Source organism: Clupea harengus, chromosome 1 (genome assembly GCF_900700415.2).
Source record: "Clupea harengus chromosome 1, Ch_v2.0.2, whole genome shotgun sequence".
NCBI classification, from domain to species: Eukaryota; Metazoa; Chordata; class Actinopteri; order Clupeiformes; family Clupeidae; genus Clupea; species Clupea harengus.
Window position 1 is genome coordinate 13,561,075 of NC_045152.1, and position 25,495 is coordinate 13,586,569.

General features: G+C 44.8%; 1 protein-coding gene across 1 annotated transcript; it reads right to left on the minus strand.

Moving 5' to 3' along the window:
• Window positions 1-5,712: 5,712 nt before the first annotated feature.
• Window positions 5,713-24,033, minus strand: LOC105909092 (alpha-tectorin-like). The gene is made up of 31 exons (XM_031564678.2): window positions 24,024-24,033; window positions 23,139-23,257; window positions 22,643-22,921; window positions 22,437-22,532; window positions 22,139-22,292; window positions 21,701-21,957; window positions 21,467-21,613; window positions 20,759-21,338; window positions 20,068-20,651; window positions 19,384-19,945; window positions 18,667-19,265; window positions 17,766-18,330; window positions 17,072-17,268; window positions 16,498-16,941; window positions 16,263-16,409; window positions 15,555-16,134; window positions 14,864-15,447; window positions 14,180-14,741; window positions 13,463-14,061; window positions 12,562-13,126; window positions 11,868-12,064; window positions 11,543-11,752; window positions 11,229-11,417; window positions 10,820-11,109; window positions 10,236-10,498; window positions 8,331-8,450; window positions 7,970-8,154; window positions 7,532-7,709; window positions 7,189-7,197; window positions 6,194-6,413; window positions 5,713-5,910 (listed from the first exon to the last, which is right to left on the minus strand). The coding sequence occupies exons 1-31, from the start codon at window positions 24,031-24,033 to the stop codon at window positions 5,718-5,720; spliced, it is 9,684 nt and encodes a 3,227-aa protein (XP_031420538.2). The 3' UTR covers window positions 5,713-5,717.
• Window positions 24,034-25,495: the final 1,462 nt, after the last annotated feature.

A 25,495-nucleotide genomic window follows, 5' to 3' on the forward strand; every position in this document is an offset into this window, starting at 1 on the left:
AGCCGTAGGCCTTCTATTGAGGTCAATATTGTCCGCAATTTCCACAGACTTAAAGTAGGCTTAATTCAATTCAGAGTTTGTTTAAAATAATGAATGCTTTTCCTTCTTAACATGCTGTTTTTAAAAGGTCAGTTTATATGAGTAATGATTGCTGGTGTACAGTCGTGTCCTTTCCGCTATAATAACTGGAGTTCATGTAATAATACATTAGGCCTAGTTTATGGATTTAAATGGAGACCTCAGCAATTGTGATGTGAGCATTTGGCATAATAGAATAAGGCATTTTCTTTGGCATGATAGAATAAGACATTTTTTTTGGCATAATAAGAAAATGATGATGATTAATAATGGAATTAAATGTAGACCTGCGTCAGTGTAAGAAAACATTGCAACAACTCAAATGTATATGTGTTGCCTGTCTCAATGACAGTTACATAGGCTACAGGTTTAATTAATGTTTTGATTGATATTAAAGTCCTTCATTTCTTAAATGCTGTATATAACGACAGGTCTGTTTAGTGGCAAGAGGTGATGCTGCTGTGTCATCAGTAATTAGCATCTTTGAAAAGTGATGCGTGAGTGAGCAACACATCTCATTTTTCATGTATGTCTGTCTTTGATTACTCAATCGTCACATTCAGTCACCTACAAAGACACACACACACACACACACACACACACACACACTCATTCAGTCACACACACTCACAGTCACACACACACACACACACACACCCACTCATTCAGTCACACTCACTCATTCAGTCACAGATGCATGCATGTCTGTCCTTGATTACTCTATCATCACACACAGTCACACACACACACACACACACTCATTCAGTCACACACACACACACACACACACTCATTCAGTCACAGACAGGGCCGGAGTGGGGCCACTTTTCAGCCCGGGAATTTCAGGCCCAAGACCGGGCCACTTTTTCCATGGTAGTGGAAATCGGAAAATGTAATTGTGGGTGCCGTCGGATATGTCTATTAATCACAAAACATTAAGGACGAACATAGTTGTTTGCTTGGTTTATTGCAGGTAAAATACAGGCAAGCTGATCTCAGGTAGCGAAGTATAATGCAAGATGCTCTGGGGTAAATCCAAAAAGAGCCCGGGTGACGTAATGCTAGCGTTGGTATAGCAACTGTCACTCAAGAGTCGTTCGAAAGCCAGTAATACATCACCCGGGCTCTTTTTTGCTCCCGGTCACTTTTTGCCATGACAGCACCAACAGCATAGCCTGGATACCAGACCAAACTTAGCCCCGCCCACAACATTTGAAGTCGGGAAGTTCGGTCTGGCATTACTCCATTGGGGAGAAATTATCTCCGGACAGAAATGGCCGGACCAATCAAATTGTCAAAGCGGGCTTTATATGATGATGGACAGATGATCAACAGTAACGTAATCAACCACGTCATCAACACACGGGTTGAATTCGTTTTCAACAAACATGGCTGCCGCTGGAGAGCTGAAATGTATAGATTCGAGTCCATTTAGACATTGACAGTGCATTCATTTTGAAAGAAGAACAGAGAAACGCGATCAAGGCATTTGTCAATCGAAAAGATGTTTTTGCCTTCCTTCCTGCGGGATCCGGTAAAAGTTTAATTTATCAGCTGGCCCTGGTCACATACTACGTTGTTCTGATTGGTTGTAGGTAACCAATTGAGCGAAGAGGCATTTTTTCTCCTGGTTCGGTTGAAACACGCCCCATAATCACAGCCCAATGGAGCGATATCAGACTCATATTCTGACTAGAATTATGAGTATGACATCGTCAGGCTACCAACAGCATCTACAGCATCAGTAACCGCCTAAGCAGTGCACTGGTTTCAGTCACTTTATCTATAACTGTCGTTGCTTATAGACATGAGGATTTCCTTCTCTGTGCACATTAACATGAAAGCCTCCAAGTTGTCCTGACTCAATGAGCTTCGTAGCCTATTCTTCACAAATGTTATGGTTGGAAGCTTCTCTTACATGCAACCTGTGTGAGGTGTGTGGAGGTTGTACTGTGAGAGTATTTAAATGAACACATGGCCTCCTCATTGCAAATTTCGGGCTCATCATTTTCAGCAGGAGACTGGCTTATCTGCTGCTCAGAAGCATCAAGAGCTCAAGAGTCATTTTACTGCATACACAGATCAAGTTTGAGTTTTGTTATCAATATTTGCATAATATTTGCGAAGTCTATGGATCGCCATATATTGGGTGGTATAAAAAGGCTAATATTTTTATTCAATTTAATATTTTGCTTCCTTATAGGTTGACAATGCTACAACGATATTAACCAATGCTACAACGTTAGCCGAATAGTTACGTTGCTAATCATTAGGCCTATGTCTCTCTTTACCAGTTGCCACTTGTGTTTGTCCTCTTGAAAATAAATCGGTAAGCTTGGCACATTTGGCAGCATCCTCCTCCAACGCCTTTCTTTTTTTCAACCTGGCTTTTTCAGCCCATCCTGGCCTCTTCCTCCCATCCATCCTCCCTGACGCGTATCTTTGCGGTAGGGCCGGCCCAGCCATCTGTTGCCTATCTGAGAAAACGTTTTGGAAAAGACGGGCTATGGACCCAACCAACTCTATTTGGGAGGGGAGAACTTCCTTGCATGGTACAACAAATGCAGAGGCTGCGGTGTCAGAATGCGTAACGTGTGTAGCGTACTTTAAGAGAAGATGGACTAACGTGACAAATGTCAAAAAATGTAATTCTCGACCAGCCCAGAAGTGAAGTGGCCCACCGGGAAATCTCCCGATTCTCCCGATTACCCACCCCGGGCCTGGTCACAGATGCATGCATGTCTGTCCTTGGTTCCTCTATCGTCACATTCAGTCACCTATACACACATACTCACACACACACATACAGCCACACACACACACTCATTCAGTCACACACACACACACACTCATTCAGTCACACACACACACTCATTCAGTCACTGATGCATGCATGTCTGTCCTTGATTACTCTATCATCACACACAGTCACACACACACACACACACACACACACACTCATTCAGTCACACACACACACACACACACTCATTCAGTCACACACACTCATTCAGTCACACACACACACTCATTCAGTCACAGATGCATGTATGTCTGTCCTTGATTCCTCTATCCTCTTTGCATTCCTTCCTCATTTCCTTCACGTTTGCATTAGAGGGAGGGGCTAGGAGGGGGGAGGGGCTAGGAGGAAAAAAAGGCTTGGAGGATTGAGGGAAATGAGAATCACCCCATGTTCTAAAAAGCCATGTGCAAGTCTGCCCAGCGGTAATTGTGATTGCTTATGTGTGGTTGTGCACCAATTCCTTCATGGTGGTTAAGGGGCACCCTCTGCTGGTGATTATTGGAACTACTTTATGTTGCTTTTAGGCCAGAGCACCTCCTGAGGGCAGTGCTCTTAACTATTGTGCCTGGCGTTGTGTGAAATTGTTCTTATACTGTGTGAAATGTTTCTGTGAGCATGTAAAGAACAATATCTATATGGTCTAGAACAAAAACATCTATCAGACTTTTAAGGCTTTTTTTGTACAGTCATTGTCAGGGCTGGAGTCAGGAATTGAACCCGGGCCGCTGGATTACTGGTCCAGTGAGCAAAGTCGGACCCAAGTGTAGATATGAAGTGCAAAATCTTTATCTTTTATTTTTCCAAAAACAAGAAGTAATCCTAAAATCCTAAAGATTAAGACAAAAACTAAAAAAATGTCCGAATAAAGTCAAACGCTCAGAAGATATGATCACGAAACAGAGAGCTACTCGGGGGACAGGACCAGGTATGAATACCGCTGATTGGTCATGTGGCTAACTAACGAGCAGGTGGAAACATAAAATGGTGGGAAAACAAACAAAAGACAGGAAGTAAACATAACAGGTGAAACACATGAGGCCAAATAATGTCCCAACTCGTGACGGTCATTGATCTATTCATCTATCATTACAGCAGGTGAAAACGTGTGATCAGCTGTCTGTCTGGATGATTTTAAAGGCTTTCATCCGTTCATCTATCATTACAGCAAGTGAAAAAGTGTGAAACGTGATTTTAAAGGACTTTATTGGTCATGCGTCATGAACACAAATAAAAATGTAGCCACTAATTTACGACTCACACAAAAAAAACACTTCTGTCACATCCACAGAGCACTGAACATAGACAATAAGATCTTAGAGGCAATAGAGCTCTAGAACAGTCCTTGTGTGCGTTTGTCAGAGCCAGGTGTTCTGGTGTAGCGTAGCTGTGTTCTATGAATGCTGTGATGTTGGTTTGTCAGAGATGTGTTCTATGAATGCTGTGATGTTGGTTTGTCAGAGATGTGTTCTATGAATGCTGTGATGTGGGTTTGTCAGAGCTGTGTTCTATGAATGCTGTGATGTGGGTTTGTCAGAGCTGTGTTCTATGAATGCTGTGTTGTGGGTTTGTCAGAGCTGTGTTCTATGAATGCTGTGATGTGGGTTTGTCGTAGCTGTGTTCTATGAATGCTGTGATGTGGGTTTGTCAGAGCCGTGTTCTATGAATGCTGTGATGTGGGTTTGTCGTAGCTGTGTTCTATGAATGCTGTGATGTTGGTTTGTCAGAGCCAGGTGATTGTGAAACTGTGTTCTATGAATGCTGTGATGTTGGTTTGTCAAAGCCAGATGATTGTGTAGCTGTGTTCTATGAATGCTGGGATGTTGGTTTGTCAAAGCCAGGTGATTGTGAAGCTGTGTTCTATGAATGCTGTGATATGGGTTTGTCAAAGCCAGGTGATTGTGTATCTGTGTTCTATTCTAGATGAGAGGGGTGAGGGTGAGAACAGAGAGGAACAGGACCATCAGAGATGCAGTCAGACCCGAGGCCTTAGACACCCTCACAGGATTCGGGACAATCATGTTTCTCCTATCTGGAAAAGAAAAAACACAAATAAATAAAAGAATCTAAAAAAAAAAAATTATGAAAACAGGCTGTTGCTAGTGTTCTAGAAGTGACCAGTTGAGGAGGGATGATCGACTCTAAGGACAGTCAGTCAGAGAGAGCAGTGAGATAATAATGATTCATTATTATTAATAACAAAAAAACTTGTTTGAGTTGAACGAACTAAAACAATTTAAACAAGACTACTGTCACAGTGATTTTAAAGTTGCTGTATTTGGTTATGTTTTCTCAGAAGTTATAGATACATTTATAGATTAATTTGGATTCAAGGGAACAATTTCAGACCACAATAAGTGAATGTGGGATGGACATATCTCTAATCTAGGGTCAGGTAGTTTACAACCCCTAACAGCACTAAATATATACAAAGGATCAAAAAGCCTGCACACACACACACACACACACACACACACACACACACATACACACACACACAAACACACACACACATACATAGACACACACACACACAGACATTTGACAACTAGCTGAGTGTAGTCAGTGTTGAATTATCCATGTTTACCTGCTCTGCCACTGGCCCAAACCAGAGGCCCCAGTGAGATGGAGGCGCTGTCATGGAAATCAACAGAGCGGCGCTGCCTCTGGGGGTAACCTGGGTAACAGTGCTGTAAACAGGAAGAGAAAAGGAACAGAATAGTTTTCTTTTTAACATTTGCTCCTAATCTGACAAACATTGAGCAAAGCCATATTTTATTAAAATATCTGTGACGAACATATTAGGCTACAATTACAGCCAAACCTTGACATTACTCTGCTAGTCAGATTCCCTCCTGATGTGCTCTAGATGTGGTGAACTTACGGCTGTGCAGTTGTTGCTCGCCACCAAGCACAGGTGGATGCTGCAGTGCAGGTAAACTTTGAAGGTGAACATCCTGAAGGAGAAGCGACCTGATGTGCTGACGCCATTCTGAAGCATCTCCACTGTGTTGCCATTGGGGTTGGGGCACCTAGAGGGGGAATAACATATGGCAAAAGAGACTGTGAGGACAATAGGTACTTATGAACAAGGGTATAACCCCACATGATGAGCAAAAGAAAAAAAGGTTGAACAAATAAGGACTCAAATTATGATGGTGTTAAGCATGTGTGATAGTCTGGTAGGGTAAATATCATGTGTTTTATATGTTGTAGGAGCTCTACGTCCCTTATTCATTTAGGCACGTGTGATAGTCTGGTAGTAAGGTATGTAAGAGGGAAGAGTGGGTGTATTGGTGCGTTGGTACAAATTACTCGTTTCTGATGAGGTCCCAACGAATGTGGTAGTCTGCCTGATTGACAGGAGTAGCCCAGCAGGAGTCCATCACGACGGCGATCTGGCGGCTGTCCACTCCGTCCACGCGGACAGCCACATAGATCCGCTGGTTCACCCCCACGTAAACCCTCCCAGAGAATGCATGGGAGAATCCTGCATCTTCATAGGGAATCATTCGGAGACGGTAGTTTCCTTTACCTCGTAACGTCACATTGCTGTAGAAATAAACATAAAATGTGTTTTCCAGTTCATTTTCAGACAGGCAGAAAGCTTAAGCTTTGATGATAGTGATAGTTCCTAAATTAGGGGCTTTAGTTTGGGGGGAGTAGTTGATGCACTGTGTTTGTGTTTTGTTTTTAATATTGTGAAAGACTACTATCTGGATAGGGGCACTGTGTTTTATGAGTGAGGAATAGTGGACTCCTATCTGGATGGGGGCACTGTGTTTAATGAGTGAGGAATAGTAGAATTCAGTCTCCATAAACTAATCACTGGTTCTTTATGAAAACTATTTATTTAGTTTGGTCACTGGAGAAAGGCACTGCAAACTAACCAAGAAAAAGTAAAACAAAAGGAGCACCGTGCCAATAGGGATTGTGGAATGGGGTTTGCTTGGTACTTAGAAGGCCGGTAAAGTTAACATCTTCTCAGAGCCTGTACCCTGTAGCTCTCTGATTGCAACCTGTTGTGACTGTATGCGTGTTAGCTTGGTGCTGCTATTTCTTTGGGACAGGTGTGCATGGTGTGTAGGCTTTATTTATTTCAAGCAAATGTTTGGTCATGGGGTTCCTATTGCTTGGGGAAAAACAAAAGCTTGCATGTATGTTTAAGGTCATTTTTGGTAAAGGGTTCAGTAAAACACAACACAGTCAGTACAGCAGAAAGTTTTTTTTAAAGTTACATATTGAAAGCATGAGTTGAAACATACTAACTTACTAGCAGCAATTCAATCAGGACACATCCCAGCAGGGACCACTAGGGGCTTATGTAGAGGGGGTTCCTGCTGCTGGAAGAGGGTTATTCCATTTCTGATCGAAGCCCAGGGGGGTATAATAGGAATGCCTGAGTTGTGTCTGTTTAGGATGTTGTTAAGGTTTCCCCGTGACTACAATTCATTTTTGGGCTTGGGGTGACAAATATTGTTTGTGTATTTTGAGGTTTTGTATGAATAATTTCTTTGTATGAGTTGATTGATTTTTGCAATTGGTGGGTACTGTCTCAGGGGAGGGGCTAAGCCTTTATACAATTTATTGTGTTTGATCACTGGAGAAAGGCACTGCAAACTAACCAAGAAAAAGTGAGACAAAAGTGCGGACATAATGGCAAAACCAACCTCTCCAGGGGGTTGATGTCTATGTTCATGGAGAGTGCCTGGGTGAGGGGGTAGACACAGCAGAAGAGCAGTTGTATCCGTCTCTCTCTGCTGATGGGGCCACCGGCTGAGTTGGGCTCCCCCTGGATTAAGTTCTCATAGATGAAGTGGGTGCTGTTGCTCTGTTGGACAACAGACAGCACATACAGGGGTCAATGTCTTTGGTAGAAACCAACAATGGTTTCATCCATCTTCTGATATGAATTCTGAGTAAACATATTTAAACTGTTGGGTGTTTTGCCATGTTTTGCCATTCAGGTATTTTAGAAGACATCCAGAGGTGTAAAGGTATTTTGGCTTTGCTCAAAGATTAACACTTGAAGGCAATACTCCTCTAAGGAATAGCTTCTTTTTTAATTATTTGGTGGATAAGCTGTTGTACCCTCAGAGTGGTTCCACAAATGTGATTCTCATTGTCAAAAAGGAACTCCACTCTGCCATCTTGGAGTGTGCCGTTGCAGCTGGGGTCGTTGAGGTGGAGGGTGTCAGCCGAGAAGCCTGCTTCAAACAGCTGGCAGCGAGACAGAGACATGGTGCCTGTGCTGCTGGAACAGTACTCCACAGAGTCTGAGAAAGAGGGGAGGAGAGAAAAAGGTGGAAAGAGTTGAATAAGGTGAGGGGAAGAGTGATATGGGAAAATAAAAAGAAGGAGGTATATAATACACTTCTATCCAACATCTAGTAATAGTAATAGCAGTAGTACCATTAGTAGTAACAATGTCCGTAGTCATATTAGACCTTACCAAAGGACTCAGCATGAGGTCTCGGGTGATCCTCATTGCAGAAGCAGCCGTAGACTCCATCTTTCTGGCCACACCACTCATCCTCAGTGCAGTCCAGCTCTTCACAGGGGTCAACAACATCTGCTCAAAAACATGGCAAATCCAGATGAATTAGTAGTATTAATTGAAATAGGAATAGGCAGAAACAGGTGGGGTGAAATATGATCGGTGAACAAACCTGGATGTATCAGTAAACCACTAATTGTAACACTAAAGTAGGAAAGTCAATCTAATAGGCAGAATAAACCTAATGTGCACTAAGTACTGTACTGCAGGTCATGCAGATATTGTTATGGCTCAGGCTAAACAAAAACAGTCGGTGCAGTAACTTTCTGTGGTAGATTTTGATTCATGACTGGTTGTCATCTCAATACAAAGCACTCCCTTCACTTGCTTTATTACAAAATAATATATATATTCCTATCTGCTACGTGGTTTACCTGCGAAGACTACCCATGAAATTAGGCATTAACAACATTTGCATCGTTATTTCCTGGCTGAACCACTGCAGACTAGCCTGACGATGTCATACTCATAATTCTAGTCAGAATATGAGTCTGATATCGCTCCATTGGGCTGTGATTATGGGGCGTGTTTCAACCGAACCAGGAGAAAAAATGCCTCCTCGCTCAATTGGTTACCTACAACCAATCAGAACAACGTAGTATGTGACCAGGGGCAGCTGATACATTACACTTTTACCGGATCCCGTAGGAAGGAAGGCAAAAACATCTTTTCGATTGACAAATGCCTTAATCGCGTTTCTCTGTTCCTCTTTCAAAATGAATGCACTGTCAATGTCTAAATGGACTCGAATCTATACATTTCAGCTCTCCAGCGGCAGCCATGTTTGTTGAAAACGAATTCAACTCGTGTGTTGGTGACGTGGTTGGTTACGTTACTGTTGATCATCTGTCCATCATCGTATAAAGCCCGCCTTAACAATTTGATTGGTACGGCCAATATCTGTCCGCAGATAATTTCTCCTCAATGGAGTAATGCCAGACCGAACTTCCCAACCAAAAAATGTGTGGGCGGGGCTAAGTTCGGTCTGGTATCCAGGCTAACTGCAGACATCTGATACCATGGAAGTTTTTCTGCATAGAAGTCTGACCGTCACAAATCAAAGAGGATTCCAAAGAACTTCGGAGGATTCCACAACTCGAGGTTATTGCGCCTGCGGGGTTTGGTAGGTTTGACCATTGATTCAAAATCTAACGGTATCATTTCTCTACTAAGGTAAGATATATTTGTACTATATTTCCTAAGCACAACAGTCAAATCATAAATAGCTGAATATGACAAACCTTGACTCTTTACATGCTAACATGGGTAGGTAGCCAGAAATATAGACTTTAAAAAAGGCTTGGATAGCTAGCTATCGTTACCCGTGATTATTTTAAAGTTTCGATGTAGGTAGCCTATATGCTAACTGCTGGAGTGGTCTTACAACGTCATAATGTGTGGTGTTTTGGCTGGGGCGAGTATGCTAAAGTTAGGTTTGTACCATATGGAAGTTTGTACTTTCCTGAGTAACGTTATGAATTCAGATTGTCTGTTGGCCATTAAGTTAACTTGTATTGAGTCTGTGACCTCATGAGAAACGTTGGGCTTGAATAGTTCTCTGCATATTTTTTGGAAAATGTCCTTATACTGGATGCTCGGGCTTTGTCGTTTGTTTTTTATTGTCTATTGTCTTGGATCATCTTGTTAGACCTCCTGGGGCTGATAATAATTTAATTGACTTTATATCTATATCTATTAAAGTCTATTGCTTTTAAAGTTCAAACAAAAATGTAGACAATTAAAATATCAATGAGGTAGGCAAGGAAGGCAATGAAAATGATGTCCACTAGATGTACTCACAGCAATGCAGTGCAGAACGCCATTCTGTTGTTTGGAGCCCCAGCACAGTGCAAGCTGTCTCATAGGCCTCCACCGCTGAGCATAGCATGCCATGGGCTGGTGTGTAGGCACAGAGATCATACACGCAGGAAGTGAGGTACGCCTGTGGGTCAACATGCAGGTGGCACTGCTGGAACGGGCCGCTGCTGTTGGTGAGGATGCTGCATTTATCTGTGTATTCTGCTTTGGACAGACACGGTTCGTCCGGTCCACTGGCTCCACATCTAGGGAAGATCAGGAGAACAGCATGATCCACAATGCAGTTTGGGAGATACTGAAAGGAATCAGTATCAAACATGTTGCGTGTTTGAATGCTAAAGGTGCAAATGGCAGCATTGCCAAAAGCACAATAACTTACATTACATAACTAGGACTTTTCACTTTTTAATTCTGAATAGTAAACTGGAAATCTGATTAATAGGCCGGTGTGCCTAAAGTTATTGAGGATATTTTAGAGCATGCAGTTATATTGTCTGCCATTTAATCCCCCAGTTATAAAGTCTTGCGCAATACATTTTTCAACTTCTCACATAAATCATACTGACCCAGTACTGTTTGCATTCGATTTCCAACTTTGACCAAATTGCCTGTCAGTCTGGGCCAGAGTGCCATTGGGCAGAACCTTGTCGTCTGCTGGGTTGTTATTGTGATTCCCACACATCCCACACACAGATTGATGATACTTTGGACTCAGTCTGACTAGAAGTGTACTACGACCATCAAACTGGACCACCAGCTCCCCTGAGGCATTCACAACCACAAATCCAGACCCCTGAGTCAACTGCGCCAGGGAGCCAACCTGAACGGTGTTTGCATTGTTGTCTTGACCATCAACCTGAAAACAAAACATGAGAGAGCTACAGTGAGGTGGGGCAGAAGTGTTTGCATTATGTACTGAACTACAAGAACATCTTCACCGAGGAGACCCTTCATGTGCACTTCTGTGAGCGGTACCTTGACTCTCCTGTTCTGCCCAATAGTGATGTGGCTTTGTACTCCTCCACGAGAGAGCCAAACATCCACAGTGGACACAAAAGACACAATTAAGTTGCCACGGTGACTATTTGCGGCTACAACGCGGAAGGTCAAGGCGTCATCACTCATGTTGCCACAGGTGTGGGTAATCTCATAAGCACAGGTGCCCTGGAGATGGGAATGGAAAAACATGAATATGTACGAAGTTCAAACACACTCATCTGGAAAAATTATCTTCAAATTAGGACCTCTCTTTCGGTTTGATTTTTAGATTTCTTTACTCTCTATCCTACCTGAAAGTGAGCCACAGCTCCATCGAAGGTGATGTAGTGAGGGTCTCCCCAGACTGTGCAGGTTGACAGGTGACCATAGCAACCCCGGCGGCCATCTCTGACAGAGCACTTCTGAGTTGGGGGGCAAAAGGACTGGGTGCAGCGGAGGTCATTTTGGGCAAAACACTCACAGCGCTGAGAGCAGGCTTGTGTCCAGAACCGTTCCCCGATCTGACAACACAAGAGAGCAATACTGACTAGAAGACATAATGTTGTATTGTATGTGCTCCTTAAAATGACTGCATATGTACAATTTGACCTTGACCTTTGGTCATTTTGTAATTACCTCAAAGTAGAAGCCGTCATAAAGACAGCCACACTGTTCCACAGGGACACAGCGCCCCCCGCTCCTCACAAATCCATCATCACAGAAACAGCCCTCAGCACAGGTCCTGTCACAGCTGGCATCAATGCTGCTGGCACAGGTGTGCCCACACTCTGTGCCACACAGGTCGTAGTGGCTATTTTCTGGACACTCCATTTCTGTTGACATGGGTAATGGCTTTGTTACTTTTTTGACATAATAATCAACATTGCAGCTGTAAAGCTGAAAGGTGAAGTACATGATTCTAACCAACACTGCAGCTGTAAAGCTGAAAGGTGCAGTCCCTGATTCATATCCAATTCACATTTAGTCAAATTCCACATATTGCTCCTCACGGCCCTCTACCAGGCCGTTCTGTGTGTCACTCAAAACAAATCTGGAGCTCACACACAGTCCTGGCTCTGTAAAGTAGGAACAAACCTAGTGGCTTAGACCAAGCAATAAACTATTTCAACCAATCAACGTGTGGCTTCAGGTACATGGAAGATAGGGGTGTAATATGATGCACACAAATATCAACAACCTTTTTGCCAGAATGACGGATTGTACCTTGAATAGATATTTGAAATACATCGTTTTGATTTCTTCTGGTAAAATGCAAAAGATTCAAAAAGCAAAGGTGGCATTGCGTTTGAGCCAGGTCCTGGAAACTTACGGCATGTGGTGTTTTGACGCCAGGGGTAGATGATGACATTTGCAGTTTGGCATGCGCTGACATATGCTCCCATCACGCGGCACAGGACTTCGTTTCTGCCCCCAGACAGGCACATGTCAAAGACACAGTCGTGAAAGAATGGCTGGGGGTCCACGTGGATATGGCAGAAACTCAGTGGTCCATTTCTAGATCTGAGTAGCTCACACTGGACACGGGCTCTTGAGTCATCTGGGCACACTGGGCAGGAGTTTCCACATCCTCCAGTACAGGGCATGCCATCATCAACCTTCCAGTAGTCTCCAAAATCAGAAGCAGAGAGGGCCACAGAGCCAGAACTCCCTTCCTGGACAGTAAAGTCATCACCCTGGATGCCGTTGAAGTTTCCACACAGGCCACATGTGGCACCACTGTAGTTGGATGGCACTGTGATGTCCAACACCCACCGGCCATCATAACCGACAGTCAGACCAAAGTCTGCTTTCACAAATGTGTGCAGTCCGTTGGCATAGACAGACACTCTGCCCCCATCAAGAAGGACTGGCAGGTTTCTTGTTTCCCCGTTCACCTGAGGTCAGAGTTGTGAGAGGTTTTTATGTGTTTGTGTATAATTGCATTAGAATAGGATTATATGACAAGCAGAGACTAATCTCATCTAATAACTAACTAATGTTACTTCAGCATTAATAACTAATGTTATCACCACAAATAAAAGAAAGCATGGGGAAATGTAATTACTTTTATTTTGATTGCTTAAAAAACTGGTTCTTGACAGATCTTTTGAAAGTGACCTCAAGCATGATAAGCAGTCACTCGAGAAAAGATGACAGGTTGAGAAACTGGTTCCACCATGATGGAATGAGAATGAAGATGACCTAAACACTAATTTGAACTTAACCCTTACCTGCACAGTCCCCCGATTCTCTTTTGAAATGTACACCAGATGTCCAGACACATTGACGTAAACTGCCACAGTTATGGAGACGTGCAGACCATTCCATGCCTCATTCCTGGCCTCCACCTGAAAGTGAGGTAGGCCTCGTGTTCCATTGCAAACTGATGCCAGGACATAACGACATGTACCCTGGAAGTCAAAGGTGCGTCTGTCAAAGGAGGTGTAGTGTGGGTCTCCAGAGGCCGAGCAGGTGGCTTCAGGTTTAGGATGGCAACCGTACTGTCCATCCACGACTCGACAAGAGTCCTGAGCACCACAATAAGTGGCCATGCAATGCGACTGTCCGGTGATGCCATTACACTGGCACAGGAACTGGCACTCCTCACCATACCAGTAGCGCTCTCCACTCTGTCTATAGCGCCCGCCATGGTGGCAGCCACAACCCGTGGGTGGCACACAACGATCCCCACTCAGGAGGAACCCGTCATTACACTGGCACCCCTCCTGACACTGCTGAGTACACAGGAAGGGGAAAGACAGGCTTGGGCAGGAAGCTGGGCAGGATGTTCCACATGGCTCATAATGGCTGTTGGGTGGGCAGGTTACGTCTATAAAGAGGAATCAAAGGTCAGTTCAATTTCAAAAGATTCCTTTTGCTATTTACATATTCTCATTTACAAAGTCAGGATTAACAGAGGTGATTGAAAAGAACTGTCGTTCTCTTACCACAGTTAGTGATGTTCCTCCATTCCCCTACTGTGATGCCACTCTGTTGGCAAAGAAGGGTGTAGCCACGCAGTGCCTCGCACAGGGCCTCTCGAGTACCACGTGTTCTCACTAAAGCCTGGACACAGTCTTCAATCCGTCCCCAGGGGTCCAGCCTTGCTTGGCACTGGCTAAAAGGCCCGTGTGCCCATCCCATGATGCCACAGAGCTCCCTGAACTGACTTGTGTTCTGGTAGTGTCCTGGTTCCAAGACCGGAGGTTCCACACAGAATGCTGACAGGGAGCCATCTCTCCAGCTGTCCCCAAACTGCTGTAAGTCGTAGATGGGAACTCCAGTGGGGGAGAGGAAGTCGTCGCGAAGGTCTCCATTCAGATCTCCACACAGGCCTCCTAGAGTGCCGTTGTAGTTGCCAGGAGCGGTAATGCGGATGATATGTGGCCAGTCAGCTCTCACCATCACTCCGAAGTTGGTCTCTATGACAACACCTTTTACACTGCTGTGGTAGATGTGAATATGACCTGAGCTGACACTGAAAGGAATGCCCACTGTTTGCCCATCCACCTAATGAGAGAACATTAGGTTCATGCTTAGAGATCTGTATCAAGGTATTGCAAATGAGAACTGTTTTCTCTGTCTGGCTATCTAGTTAAAAATGTCTGTGTCTAAGTATGTAAACAACTTACCTTTGTTGTGGCTCCCTCCCCCATCTCCACAGAAAGTTGTGTTCCTTCTGCTTCAAACTTCAGGTGTCTGGCAAAATCTCTAAGGCCTGTGGGAACTTTCTCGACACTTACTTGAAAATGAGGTAATTGTGATTGTCCCCTGACCCTCGCCAATGTCAGACTACAGGCACCTGGGTAATGGAAGGTCTTTCCATCAAAGGTACGATACGACCCGTAACCCTCCACCCAGCAGGTGGCGTAGCTGAGAGGTCTGCAGCTCCGCACACCACCGTGGGCCCCACACACCTCCAGCTCACTGCAGCTGTGTGTCTGGCAGCTCATTGTCCCTTGAGTACAGTGGCAGCGCCTCCCACAGTCCTGGTCTAGCACCACTCTCTCCCCAGCTGTATAGTACCGCCCCTCGAAGGTGCAGCCACAGTCACTATGCAGAGCACACTCCCCACCGCTTAGGACATAGCCAGCATTACAGATGCAGCTCTCCAGGTTGGGCAGTGGGCAAATCTGGGTAGCATTGGGGTTGATGCAGGTTGCAGGGCATCCAGTTCCTTGAGACTCAAAGTGGCTGTTGGTTGGGCAGGGGATTTCTATGGAAGGCAAAAATGGCTGTGTTCAATGCCTGTGTCAGACAACGCTTCCAACATGACTTGGTTACTGGATTCATCATATTGTACCTGAGAGAAGCAGTACTCACCACAGAATCGCTCTCTCCTCCACTGGCCCAACTGAATGCCCTCTTGTTGACACTGGGCAGCATACACGTTTAGTGCTTGGCAGAGGATGGGCTGGTAGCCGTCACTCACACACAGATCATACACACAGTTTTCTACAAAGCTCTGTGGAGATAGCATTGAGTGACAGGAAACAAACGGGCCTACATTATTGCTGAGGATTCCACAGTGGGCAGTGTTTCCGTAAAGAGCCCTTTGGTTATCGGTGCAAGCAGGACAAGCCAGCCCTGCACATTCTACGTCCTGGCAGCTAGGGTCAGTGTCCCCTGGGGCCTTCCAGCTGTTGGCAAACTCCACGTCTGAACTCACAAGCTGCCCACTACGGGTTCGGAAGTCATCAAGAGGGTGGTGGTTGAAGTTGCCACACAGGCCACAGGTAGCGTTCTGGTACTCGTAGGGTACTGAGATTCTGACATAGTGATTGGCATCGTAGGTGACCAGCAGGCCAAAGTCTGTACTGACAGCCACAGAGAAACCTGATTGGTAGACCTGGATGGCCCCATTCCGTAGGGTAAATGGGGTCGTCACAAAACTACCGTTCACCTGAAGGAGAATGCTACCATTAACACTGGGCTAAATGGAGAAGAACAGTTTGAGCTTAAATTTGTTTATTTGGTGTCTGGGCAAATTTGGTATGTATTCATGTTATCTGGTATGCATACTGTACTTACCAATGCTTGGTAGTGATGGCCTTTGACCAGCTCAATTTCCTCACCGTAAACCCACACTCTTACAAGACGGGTCCACGACACACGTGTGCTGCCCCGATGCTCATTCTTCCCTTCAATACGATAGTATGGCAGTCCATTGCCACAAGCCTGGTAGACGTTTGAGTGAAAATGATTTAAAGCATCCAAACTAAGACCCAATTATCCCATCTTTTTAGAGGCATTGACTGAATAATACCTCAGAGAGTATGTACGTGCAGGTTCCCTGGAAATGAAAGACTTTCCCGTCAAAGGTGTAGTAGTGGGGGTCACCAGAGATGGTGCAGGTGCGTCGCTGAATATTCTGGCAGGAGTACTGGAAGGCTGCTGGACGACACACCTGGGAAAAGGTGCAGGGCTGTCGCTGGCACTGGAGGAGGCCTCCACTGACGCAGGTGCATCTTTGCTGACAGGTGGCATCTGTCCAGAAAGAGTGTCCAACCTGCAGAGCCCCATCGAAGGTGATGAGGCGAGGGTCTCCCCAGATTGTGCAGGTCGGCGGGTGACCATAGCAACCCCGGCGGCCATCTCTGACAGAGCACTCCTGAGTTGGGGGGCAAAAGGACTGGGTGCAGCGGAGGTCATTTTGGGCAAAACACTCACAGCGCTGAGAGCAGGCTTGTGTCCAGAACTGTTCCCCGATCTGAAAACACAAGAGAGCAACACTGACATGAAAAATACTTGCTAGACGTCATAATGTTATATTGTATGTGCTCCTTAAAATGACTGTATATGTACAATTTGACCTTGACCTTTGGTCATTTTGTAACTACCTCAAAGTAGAAGCCGTCATAAAGACAGCCACACTGTTCCACAGGGACACAGCGCCCCCCGCTCCTCACAAATCCATCATCACAGAAACAGCCCTCAGCACAGGTCCTGTCACAGCTGGCATCAATGCTGCTGGCACAGGTGTGCCCACACTCTGTGCCACACAGGTCGTAGTGGCTATTCTCTGGACACTCCATTTCTGTTGCCGTGGGTAATGGCTTTGTTACTTTCTTGACATAATAATTAACATTGCAGCTGTAAAGCTGAAAGGTAAAGTACATGATTCTAACCAACACTGCAGCTGTAAAGCTGAAGGGTGCAGTCCCTGATTCATATCCAATTCACATTTAGTCAAATTCCACATATTGCTCCTCACGGCCCTCTACCAGGCCGTTCTGTGTGTCACTCAAAACAAATCTGGAGCTCACACACAGTCCTAGCTCTGTAAAGTAGGAACAAACCTAGTGGCTTAGACCAAGCAATAAACTATTTCAACCAATCAACGTGTGGCTTCAGGTACATGGAAGATAGGGGTGTAATATGATGCACACAAATATCAACAACCTTTTTGCCAGAATGACGGATTGTACCTTGAATAGATATTTGAAATACATCGTTTTGATTTCTTCTGGTAAAATGCAAAAGATTCAAAAAGCAAAGGTGGCATTGCGTTTGAGCCAGGTCCTGGAAACTTACGGCATGTGGTGTTTTGACGCCAGGGGTAGATGATGACATTTGCAGTTTGGCATGCGCTGACATATGCTCCCATCACGCGGCACAGGACTTCGTTTCTGCCCCCAGACAGGCACATGTCAAAGACACAGTCGTGAAAGAATGGCTGGGGGTCCACGTGGATATGGCAGAAACTCAGTGGTCCATTTCTAGATCTGAGTAGCTCACACTGGACACGGGCTCTTGAGTCATCTGGGCACACTGGGCAGGAGTTTCCACATCCTCCAGTACAGGGCATGCCGTCATCAACCTTCCAGTAGTCTCCAAAATCAGAAGCAGAGAGGGCCACAGAGCCAGAACTCCCTTCCTGGACAGTAAAGTCATCACCCTGGATGCCGTTGAAGTTTCCACACAGGCCACATGTGGCACCACTGTAGTTGGATGGCACTGTGATGTCCAACACCCACCGGCCATCATAACCGACAGTCAGACCAAAGTCTGCTTTCACAAATGTGTGCAGTCCGTTGGCATAGACAGACACTCTGCCCCCATCAAGAAGGACTGGCAGGTTTCTTGTTTCCCCGTTCACCTGAGGTCAGAATTGTGAGAGGTTTTTATGTGTTTGTGTATAATTGCATTAGAATAGGATTATATGACAAGCAGAGACTAATCTCATCTAATAACTAACTAATGTTACTTCAGCATTAATAACTAATGTTATCACCACAAATAAAAGAAAGCATGGGGAAATGTAATTACTTTTATTTTGATTGCTTAAAAAACTGGTTCTTGACAGATCTTTTGAAAGTGACCTCAAGCATGATAAGCAGTCACTCGAGAAAAGATGACAGGTTGAGAAACTGGTTCCACCATGATGGAATGAGAATGAAGATGACCTAAACACTAATTTGAACTTAACCCTTACCTGCACAGTCCCCCGATTCTCTTTTGAAATGTACACCAGATGTCCAGACACATTGACGTAAACTGCCACAGTTATGGAGACGTGCAGACCATTCCATGCCTCATTCCTGGCCTCCACCTGAAAGTGAGGTAGGCCTCGTGTTCCATTGCAAACTGATGCCAGGACATAACGACATGTACCCTGGAAGTCAAAGGTGCGTCTGTCAAAGGAGGTGTAGTGTGGGTCTCCAGAGGCCGAGCAGGTGGCTTCAGGTTTAGGATGGCAACCGTACTGTCCATCCACGACTCGACAAGAGTCCTGAGCACCACAATAAGTGGCCATGCAATGCGACTGTCCGGTGATGCCATTACACTGGCACAGGAACTGGCACTCCTCACCATACCAGTAGCGCTCTCCACTCTGTCTATAGCGCCCGCCATGGTGGCAGCCACAACCCGTGGGTGGCACACAACGATCCCCACTCAGGAGGAACCCGTCATTACACTGGCACCCCTCCTGACACTGCTGAGTACACAGGAAGGGGAAAGACAGGCTTGGGCAGGAAGCTGGGCAGGATGTTCCACATGGCTCATAATGGCTGTTGGGTGGGCAGGTTACGTCTATAAAGAGGAATCAAAGGTCAGTTCAATTTCAAAAGATTCCTTTTGCTATTTACATATTCTCATTTACAAAGTCAGGATTAACAGAGGTGATTGAAAAGAACTGTCGTTCTCTTACCACAGTTAGTGATGTTCCTCCATTCCCCTACTGTGATGCCACTCTGTTGGCAAAGAAGGGTGTAGCCACGCAATGCCTCGCACAGGGCCTCTCGAGTACCACGTGTTCTCACTAAAGCCTGGACACAGTCTTCAATCCGTCCCCAGGGGTCCAGCCTTGCTTGGCACTGGCTAAAAGGCCCGTGTGCCCATCCCATGATGCCACAGAGCTCCCTGAACTGACTTGTGTTCTGGTAGTGTCCTGGTTCCAAGACCGGAGGTTCCACACAGAATGCTGACAGGGAGCCATCTCTCCAGCTGTCCCCAAACTGCTGTAAGTCGTAGATGGGAACTCCAGTGGGGGAGAGGAAGTCGTCGCGAAGGTCTCCATTCAGATCTCCACACAGGCCTCCTAGAGTGCCGTTGTAGTTGCCAGGAGCGGTAATGCGGATGATATGTGGCCAGTCAGCTCTCACCATCACTCCGAAGTTGGTCTCTATGACAACACCTTTTACACTGCTGTGGTAGATGTGAATATGACCTGAGCTGACACTGAAAGGAATGCCCACTGTTTGCCCATCCACCTAATGAGAGAACATTAGGTTCATGCTTAGAGATCTGTATCAAGGTATTGCAAATGAGAACTGTTTTCTGTGTCAGGCTCGGTAGTTAGACATGTCTGTGTATAAGTATGTAAAAAACTTACCTTTGTTGTGGCTCCTTCCCCCATCTCCACAGAAACTTGTGTTCCTTCTGTTTCAAACTTCAGGTGTCTGGCAAAATCTCTAAGGCCTGTGGGAACTTTCTCGACACTTACTTGAAAATGAGGTAATTGTGATTGTCCCCTGACCCTCGCCAATGTCAGACTACAGGCACCTGGGTAATGGAAGGTCTTTCCATCAAAGGTGCGATACGACCCGTAACCCTCCACCCAGCAGGTGGCGTAGCTGAGAGGTCTGCAGTTCCGCACACCACCGTGGGCCCCACACACCTCCAGCTCACTGCAGCTGTGTGTCTGGCAGCTCATTGTCCCTTGAGTACAGTGGCAGTGCCTCCCACAGTCCTGGTCTAGCACCACTTTCTCCCCAGCTGTATAATACCGCCCCTCAAAGGTGCAGCCACAGTCACTCTCCAGAACACACTGCCCGCCGCTTAGGACATAGCCAGCATTACAGATGCAGCTCTCCAGGTTGGGCAGTGGGCAATTCTGGGTAGCATTGGGGTTGCTGCAGGTTACAGGGCATCCAGTTCCTTGAGACTCAAAGTGGCTGTTGGCTGGACAGGGGATTTCTACGGAAGGAAAAAATGGGTGTGTTCAATGCTTGTGACAGACAACTTTTCCAAACTGACCTGGTTACTGGATTCATCATATTGTACCTGAGAGAAGCAGTACTCACCACAGAATCCCTCTTTCCTCCACTGGCCCAACTGAATGCCCTCTTGTTGACACTGGGCAGCATACACGTTGAGTGCTTGGCAGAGGATGGGCTGGTAGCCGTCACTCACACACAGGTCATACACACAATTTTCTACAAAGCTCTGTGGAAACAGCATTGAGTGACAGGAAACAAACGGGCCAACATTATTGCTGAGGATTCCACAGTGGGCAGTGTTTCCGTAAAGAGTCCTTTGGTTATCGGTACAGGCAGGACAAGCCAGTCCCGCAAATTGCACGTCCTGGCAGCCTGGGTCAGTGTCCCCTGGGGCCTTCCAGCTGTTGGCAAACTCCACGTCTGAGCTCACAAGCTGCCCACCACGGGTTCGGAAGTCATCATGAGGGTGTTGGTTGAAGTTGCCACACAGGCCACAGGTGGCGTTTTGGTACTCGTAGGGCACTGAGATTCTGACATAGTCATAGTTATCATAGGCGACCAGCAGGCCAAAGTCTGTACTGACAGCCACAGAGAAACCTGATTGGTAGACCTGGATGGCCCCATTCCGTAGGGTAAATGGGGTCGTCACAAAACTACCGTTCACCTGAAGGAGAATGCTACCATTAACACTGGGCTAAATTGAGAAGAACAGTTTGAGCTTAAATTTGTATATTTGGTGTCTGGAAAAGTTTGATATGTATTCATGTTATCTGGTATGTATACTGTACTTACCAATGCTTGGTAATGATGGCCTTTGACCAGCTCAATTTCCTCACCGTAAACCCACACTCTTACAAGACGGGTCCACGACACACATGTGCTGCCCCGATGCTCATTCTTCCCTTCAATACGATAGTATGGCAGTCCATTGCCACAAGTCTGGTAGACGTATAAGTGAAAATAATTAAAGCTCCCAAACTAAGACCCAATTATCCCATCTTTTTAAAAGCAATAACTTAATCATACCTCGGAGAGTATGTACGTGCAGGTTCCCTGGAAATGAAAGACTTTCCCATCAAAGGTGTTGTAGTGGGGGTCACCAGAGATGGTGCAGGTGCGTCGATGAATATTCTGGCAGGAGTACTGGAAGGTCGCTGGACGACACACCTGGGAAAAGGTGCAGGGCTGTCGCTGGCACTGGAGGAGGCCTCCACTGACGCAGGTGCATCTTTGCTGACAGGTGGCATCTGTCCAGAAAGAGTCTCCAACCTGCACAGGTAAACCTAAGCGTGGTTTCTGTATTAGTTTTGTTTAGTTATAGCTGTTGGTGTAATTTTTTGCAGTAAGGTATGACTGTTACATAGTAAGTTTCTGTATGGAATGGGTGAATTCTCACACTGGTCGAATAAAGAATGTAAAGTGTAATGTAATGTAAATGTAATGTATAATCGATTTTTAAATTACCATTATATTGGCAGTCCTGCTGTTCATCATCAACCTGGAAGGCCCAGCGACCTGGCCTGTTGACGTTGCTTGTGTTCCTTAAATTGCCGATGTTGCTCATGAAGGAGTCGGGGATTGAGAAATGATGTGTTGAGTTGATAGTATCATAGCCAGCCTAACCACCAAGAAAGTGAGAGTTGAAACAAAAAGTACATCCATTTCTTTCTATACTATAATGTTATAGGTCTTGCCCATTCTTGTTGGGGGGGGGGGGGGGGGGGAGCCCCTCATGACATGTTGGCCTGTATGGTCTGCTTACCTGCACCTGATAGCGTGTCGCACCAATGGCACCATAATTCATCAGTGCAAATGAGCCTCGAGCCCCTGAGATCAGGACCACTTGGAATGATGTTACCTCAGATAATGAGACAAGAGTAGGATGTTGAAGTAGGGATTGGAGTCGAATTGAGTAGTTTTATATATTATATTATATATATATATATTATATTATTATTTATTATTTACTGTTTCTGTTAATGGGAAATATTCCACTTTGTCCCATGTTGCAACAAAGACCCAGGAGGCTGAGAAGCTTATTCCAGGGAAGTACTGGTTAATGTCTGTTGTAGCTTGCTGGAGGACACTGCCATTGGTGTACTGGCGGTAGGATATGTTGCCTCTGAATCGGTTGTCAAGGTCTGTCCAGAACGGGGCAATGAGGTTGCGGTGTGCATAAGCAGGAAATTGGTATGGATCATATTCGAACCACCCACTGTCAAAGGTGAGAAATCCGTTGTTGTTAACCTGCAATAACAATTGATTCATCAGAAAATGGAAATGCCATTGAAAGTGAAATGACCTACTATATAGAAAAGTTGTAAATGGTCTGTGAATGATAAATGTTTGTTAGCCTTTTCCATAGCCTTTTCTGGGATTCTATCGTCAGATATTGACACCTTAATTGTCACATACAGACTTGGCTTGCTAATCTGAGTTGTAATAAGTGAACACATTTACTTACGTATATCCGGGTTAATGCCTGCCTGAAATAGCGAAATGGTTGTGATATGCTAATGGACGACCAGCCATCATCGACACGACTGGAATATGAATCCCCTGGTCCGAAGGGGTAAAATACACCTGGGGGAGTTGGAAAGTTATTGATCCATAGTCCTACAGCACATCATCTTGTACAGCTATGCATGATGACTTGCATAACCTTTGCAGTAGTGTGGAACTTTAATTCTGTAATTCAGCAGAAGTAAAAGTAAATTAATAGACTTGTCCCTGTCACTGAGTGATTGATGTATGGCCTATTTTTAATACTTTATCATCTTTATTATTAACAGACTTTTCCAATGGAATTTATACTTTGTTTAATGTGAAGAGGTCCCATGTGATTTTCTTTGATCTGTTTTTTGGTGGAATGAAGCAGTCGATGAAAAGCAATCATTGCAACAATTATTAAAAGGACATGATTGGCACATCCATTTACTCAACTGTGTAGGCTAAAGCAGCAGTAAGGACTATTCAAGGACAGTATTAGTATTCTATTGTAACTATTCAAGGACAGTATTAGTATTCTATTGTAACTATTTAAGGACATTATTCGTGTCCAAAGGTGCAACTTCTTCCATTTATTTCCAACCAAAAAGGAAGGGATCAAATCCAGATAGATTGTTCTTGCGTAATCAGATTTGAACATGGGTCATGCTCCCTGTGTCCCTCTCTATGGCTTCATAGTGAACGTAGTCACAGCAGGTAAAATGAGATGAGGGTCAAATCTGGATCTGTGCCAGCAGGTGAGCATTTCTGTTGTTGTGTTCGTCCTCAGAGAACAAAGGAGGAGCAGCTAACAGTGACTTCATGCATTTCAATGCTGAATAATTGTAAATTCTTTGCCTACCTTGTGCCATTGTGAATTCACCTGTCAAAGAAAAATAATAGAATATTAGTTCCAGTAGAATGGCACAAAGCAGTGAAAGTGATATTACATCCAGTGTGTGTGCAGGAATCTGCCTGAACCGGCTTTAGGAGGTCTTACCCATCACCAGCATCGCTGCAGATAGCGCACACACAGAGATGGCAAAGCCCATGGTGACTGGTGCACCCGGTCTCTCTCACAAGCAGGACAGGACCCACTCCTCTCAGCTGCTGATTTCTAAACAGCATCACATCCACAAACACAAAAGCATGCTTAGAGTAGCCATACATTACTTTAGGCTAGGACCGCTAACAAGGACCCACTCTTAAAGTAGCCATACATTACTTTAGGCTAGGACCGCTAACAAGGACCCACTCTTAAAGTAGCCATACATTACTTTAGGTTAGGACCGCTAACAAGGACCCACTCTTAGATACATTACTTTAGGCTAAAACCGCTAACAAGGACCCACTCTTCTAGAGCAGCCATACATTACTTTAGGCTAGAACCGCTAACAAGGACCCACAGAATTCCCTTACGGATGGACAGGCTCACCCATATGGGAAAAGTCTGCAACATTCATGTGTTTGGTTTTTACAGACCTTTTTTCATAAGAGCAGATACATTTAGAGATTTTATAATAACTGTAAGCATCAATGATAACTGTATTTCTGCTCTTTTGTCTGTGTCTAGGCCTACTTTTATCTCCTTCAACTCTTGTGAAACTCCTTATGAACCATTTCTTAAGTACTCGATGCCAACCAGCGAAACAGTTTTTATTATTGCTCTCAATCGATAATGATTTGCGGTGATCAATTGCAATTAATTGCTTTTTCTCTTAAAGACTGAAGTTTGTAATAATGGGTTATTAAATGTAAAATCACAGAATGAATACAGAATCGACACAAAAAAGTATATTTAAATTCCAATATTATTGTTTAATAGCATATTTTCAGATTCTCTCCTGTGAACTACATATTTCCAATAAAACCATCAAGACCATCAAAATTGACTGTCAGCTTGAAAGGCATATTTGTAATATATATGTAGCACATAAGTGTCTTGAAACAGGGATTGAGATGAAGAAGAAGAAGAGCAGGGATTGAGATGAAGAAGCAGAGAAGAAGAAAGAAAGACTTTTGGGGAGGGTGATACTTTGCAGGAAGCTAGCGACTAGGTCAGCCGGTCGGTAGTTAGAACATGGTGTGCATTCCGTTGGGTTAGTTGTATGTTGAAGTGCTCACTAAACTGGCAAGCTCGTGAATTCAACTAAGCTCTGTGTCAGGTGTATGTCGGATGCCCCTCAGATATTACCCTTACATATCCACTAACAGATATTACCCTTACATATCCACTAACAGATATTACCCTTACATATTAACTAACAGATATTACCCTTACATATCCACTAACAGATATTACCCTTACATATCAACTAACAGATATTAGCCTTA

What these genes read in the sequence shown, in the direction of transcription:
- LOC105909092 (XM_031564678.2), bottom strand. An exon ending in GCACGTACATACTCTCTGAG is followed by an intron (nt 16,410 to 16,497) that starts GTATTATTCAGT and finishes AACGTCTACCAG; the next exon opens with GCTTGTGGCAATGGACTGCC. An exon ending in GCCATCACTACCAAGCATTG is followed by an intron (nt 16,135 to 16,262) that starts GTAAGTACAGTA and finishes ATTCTCCTTCAG; the next exon opens with GTGAACGGTAGTTTTGTGAC.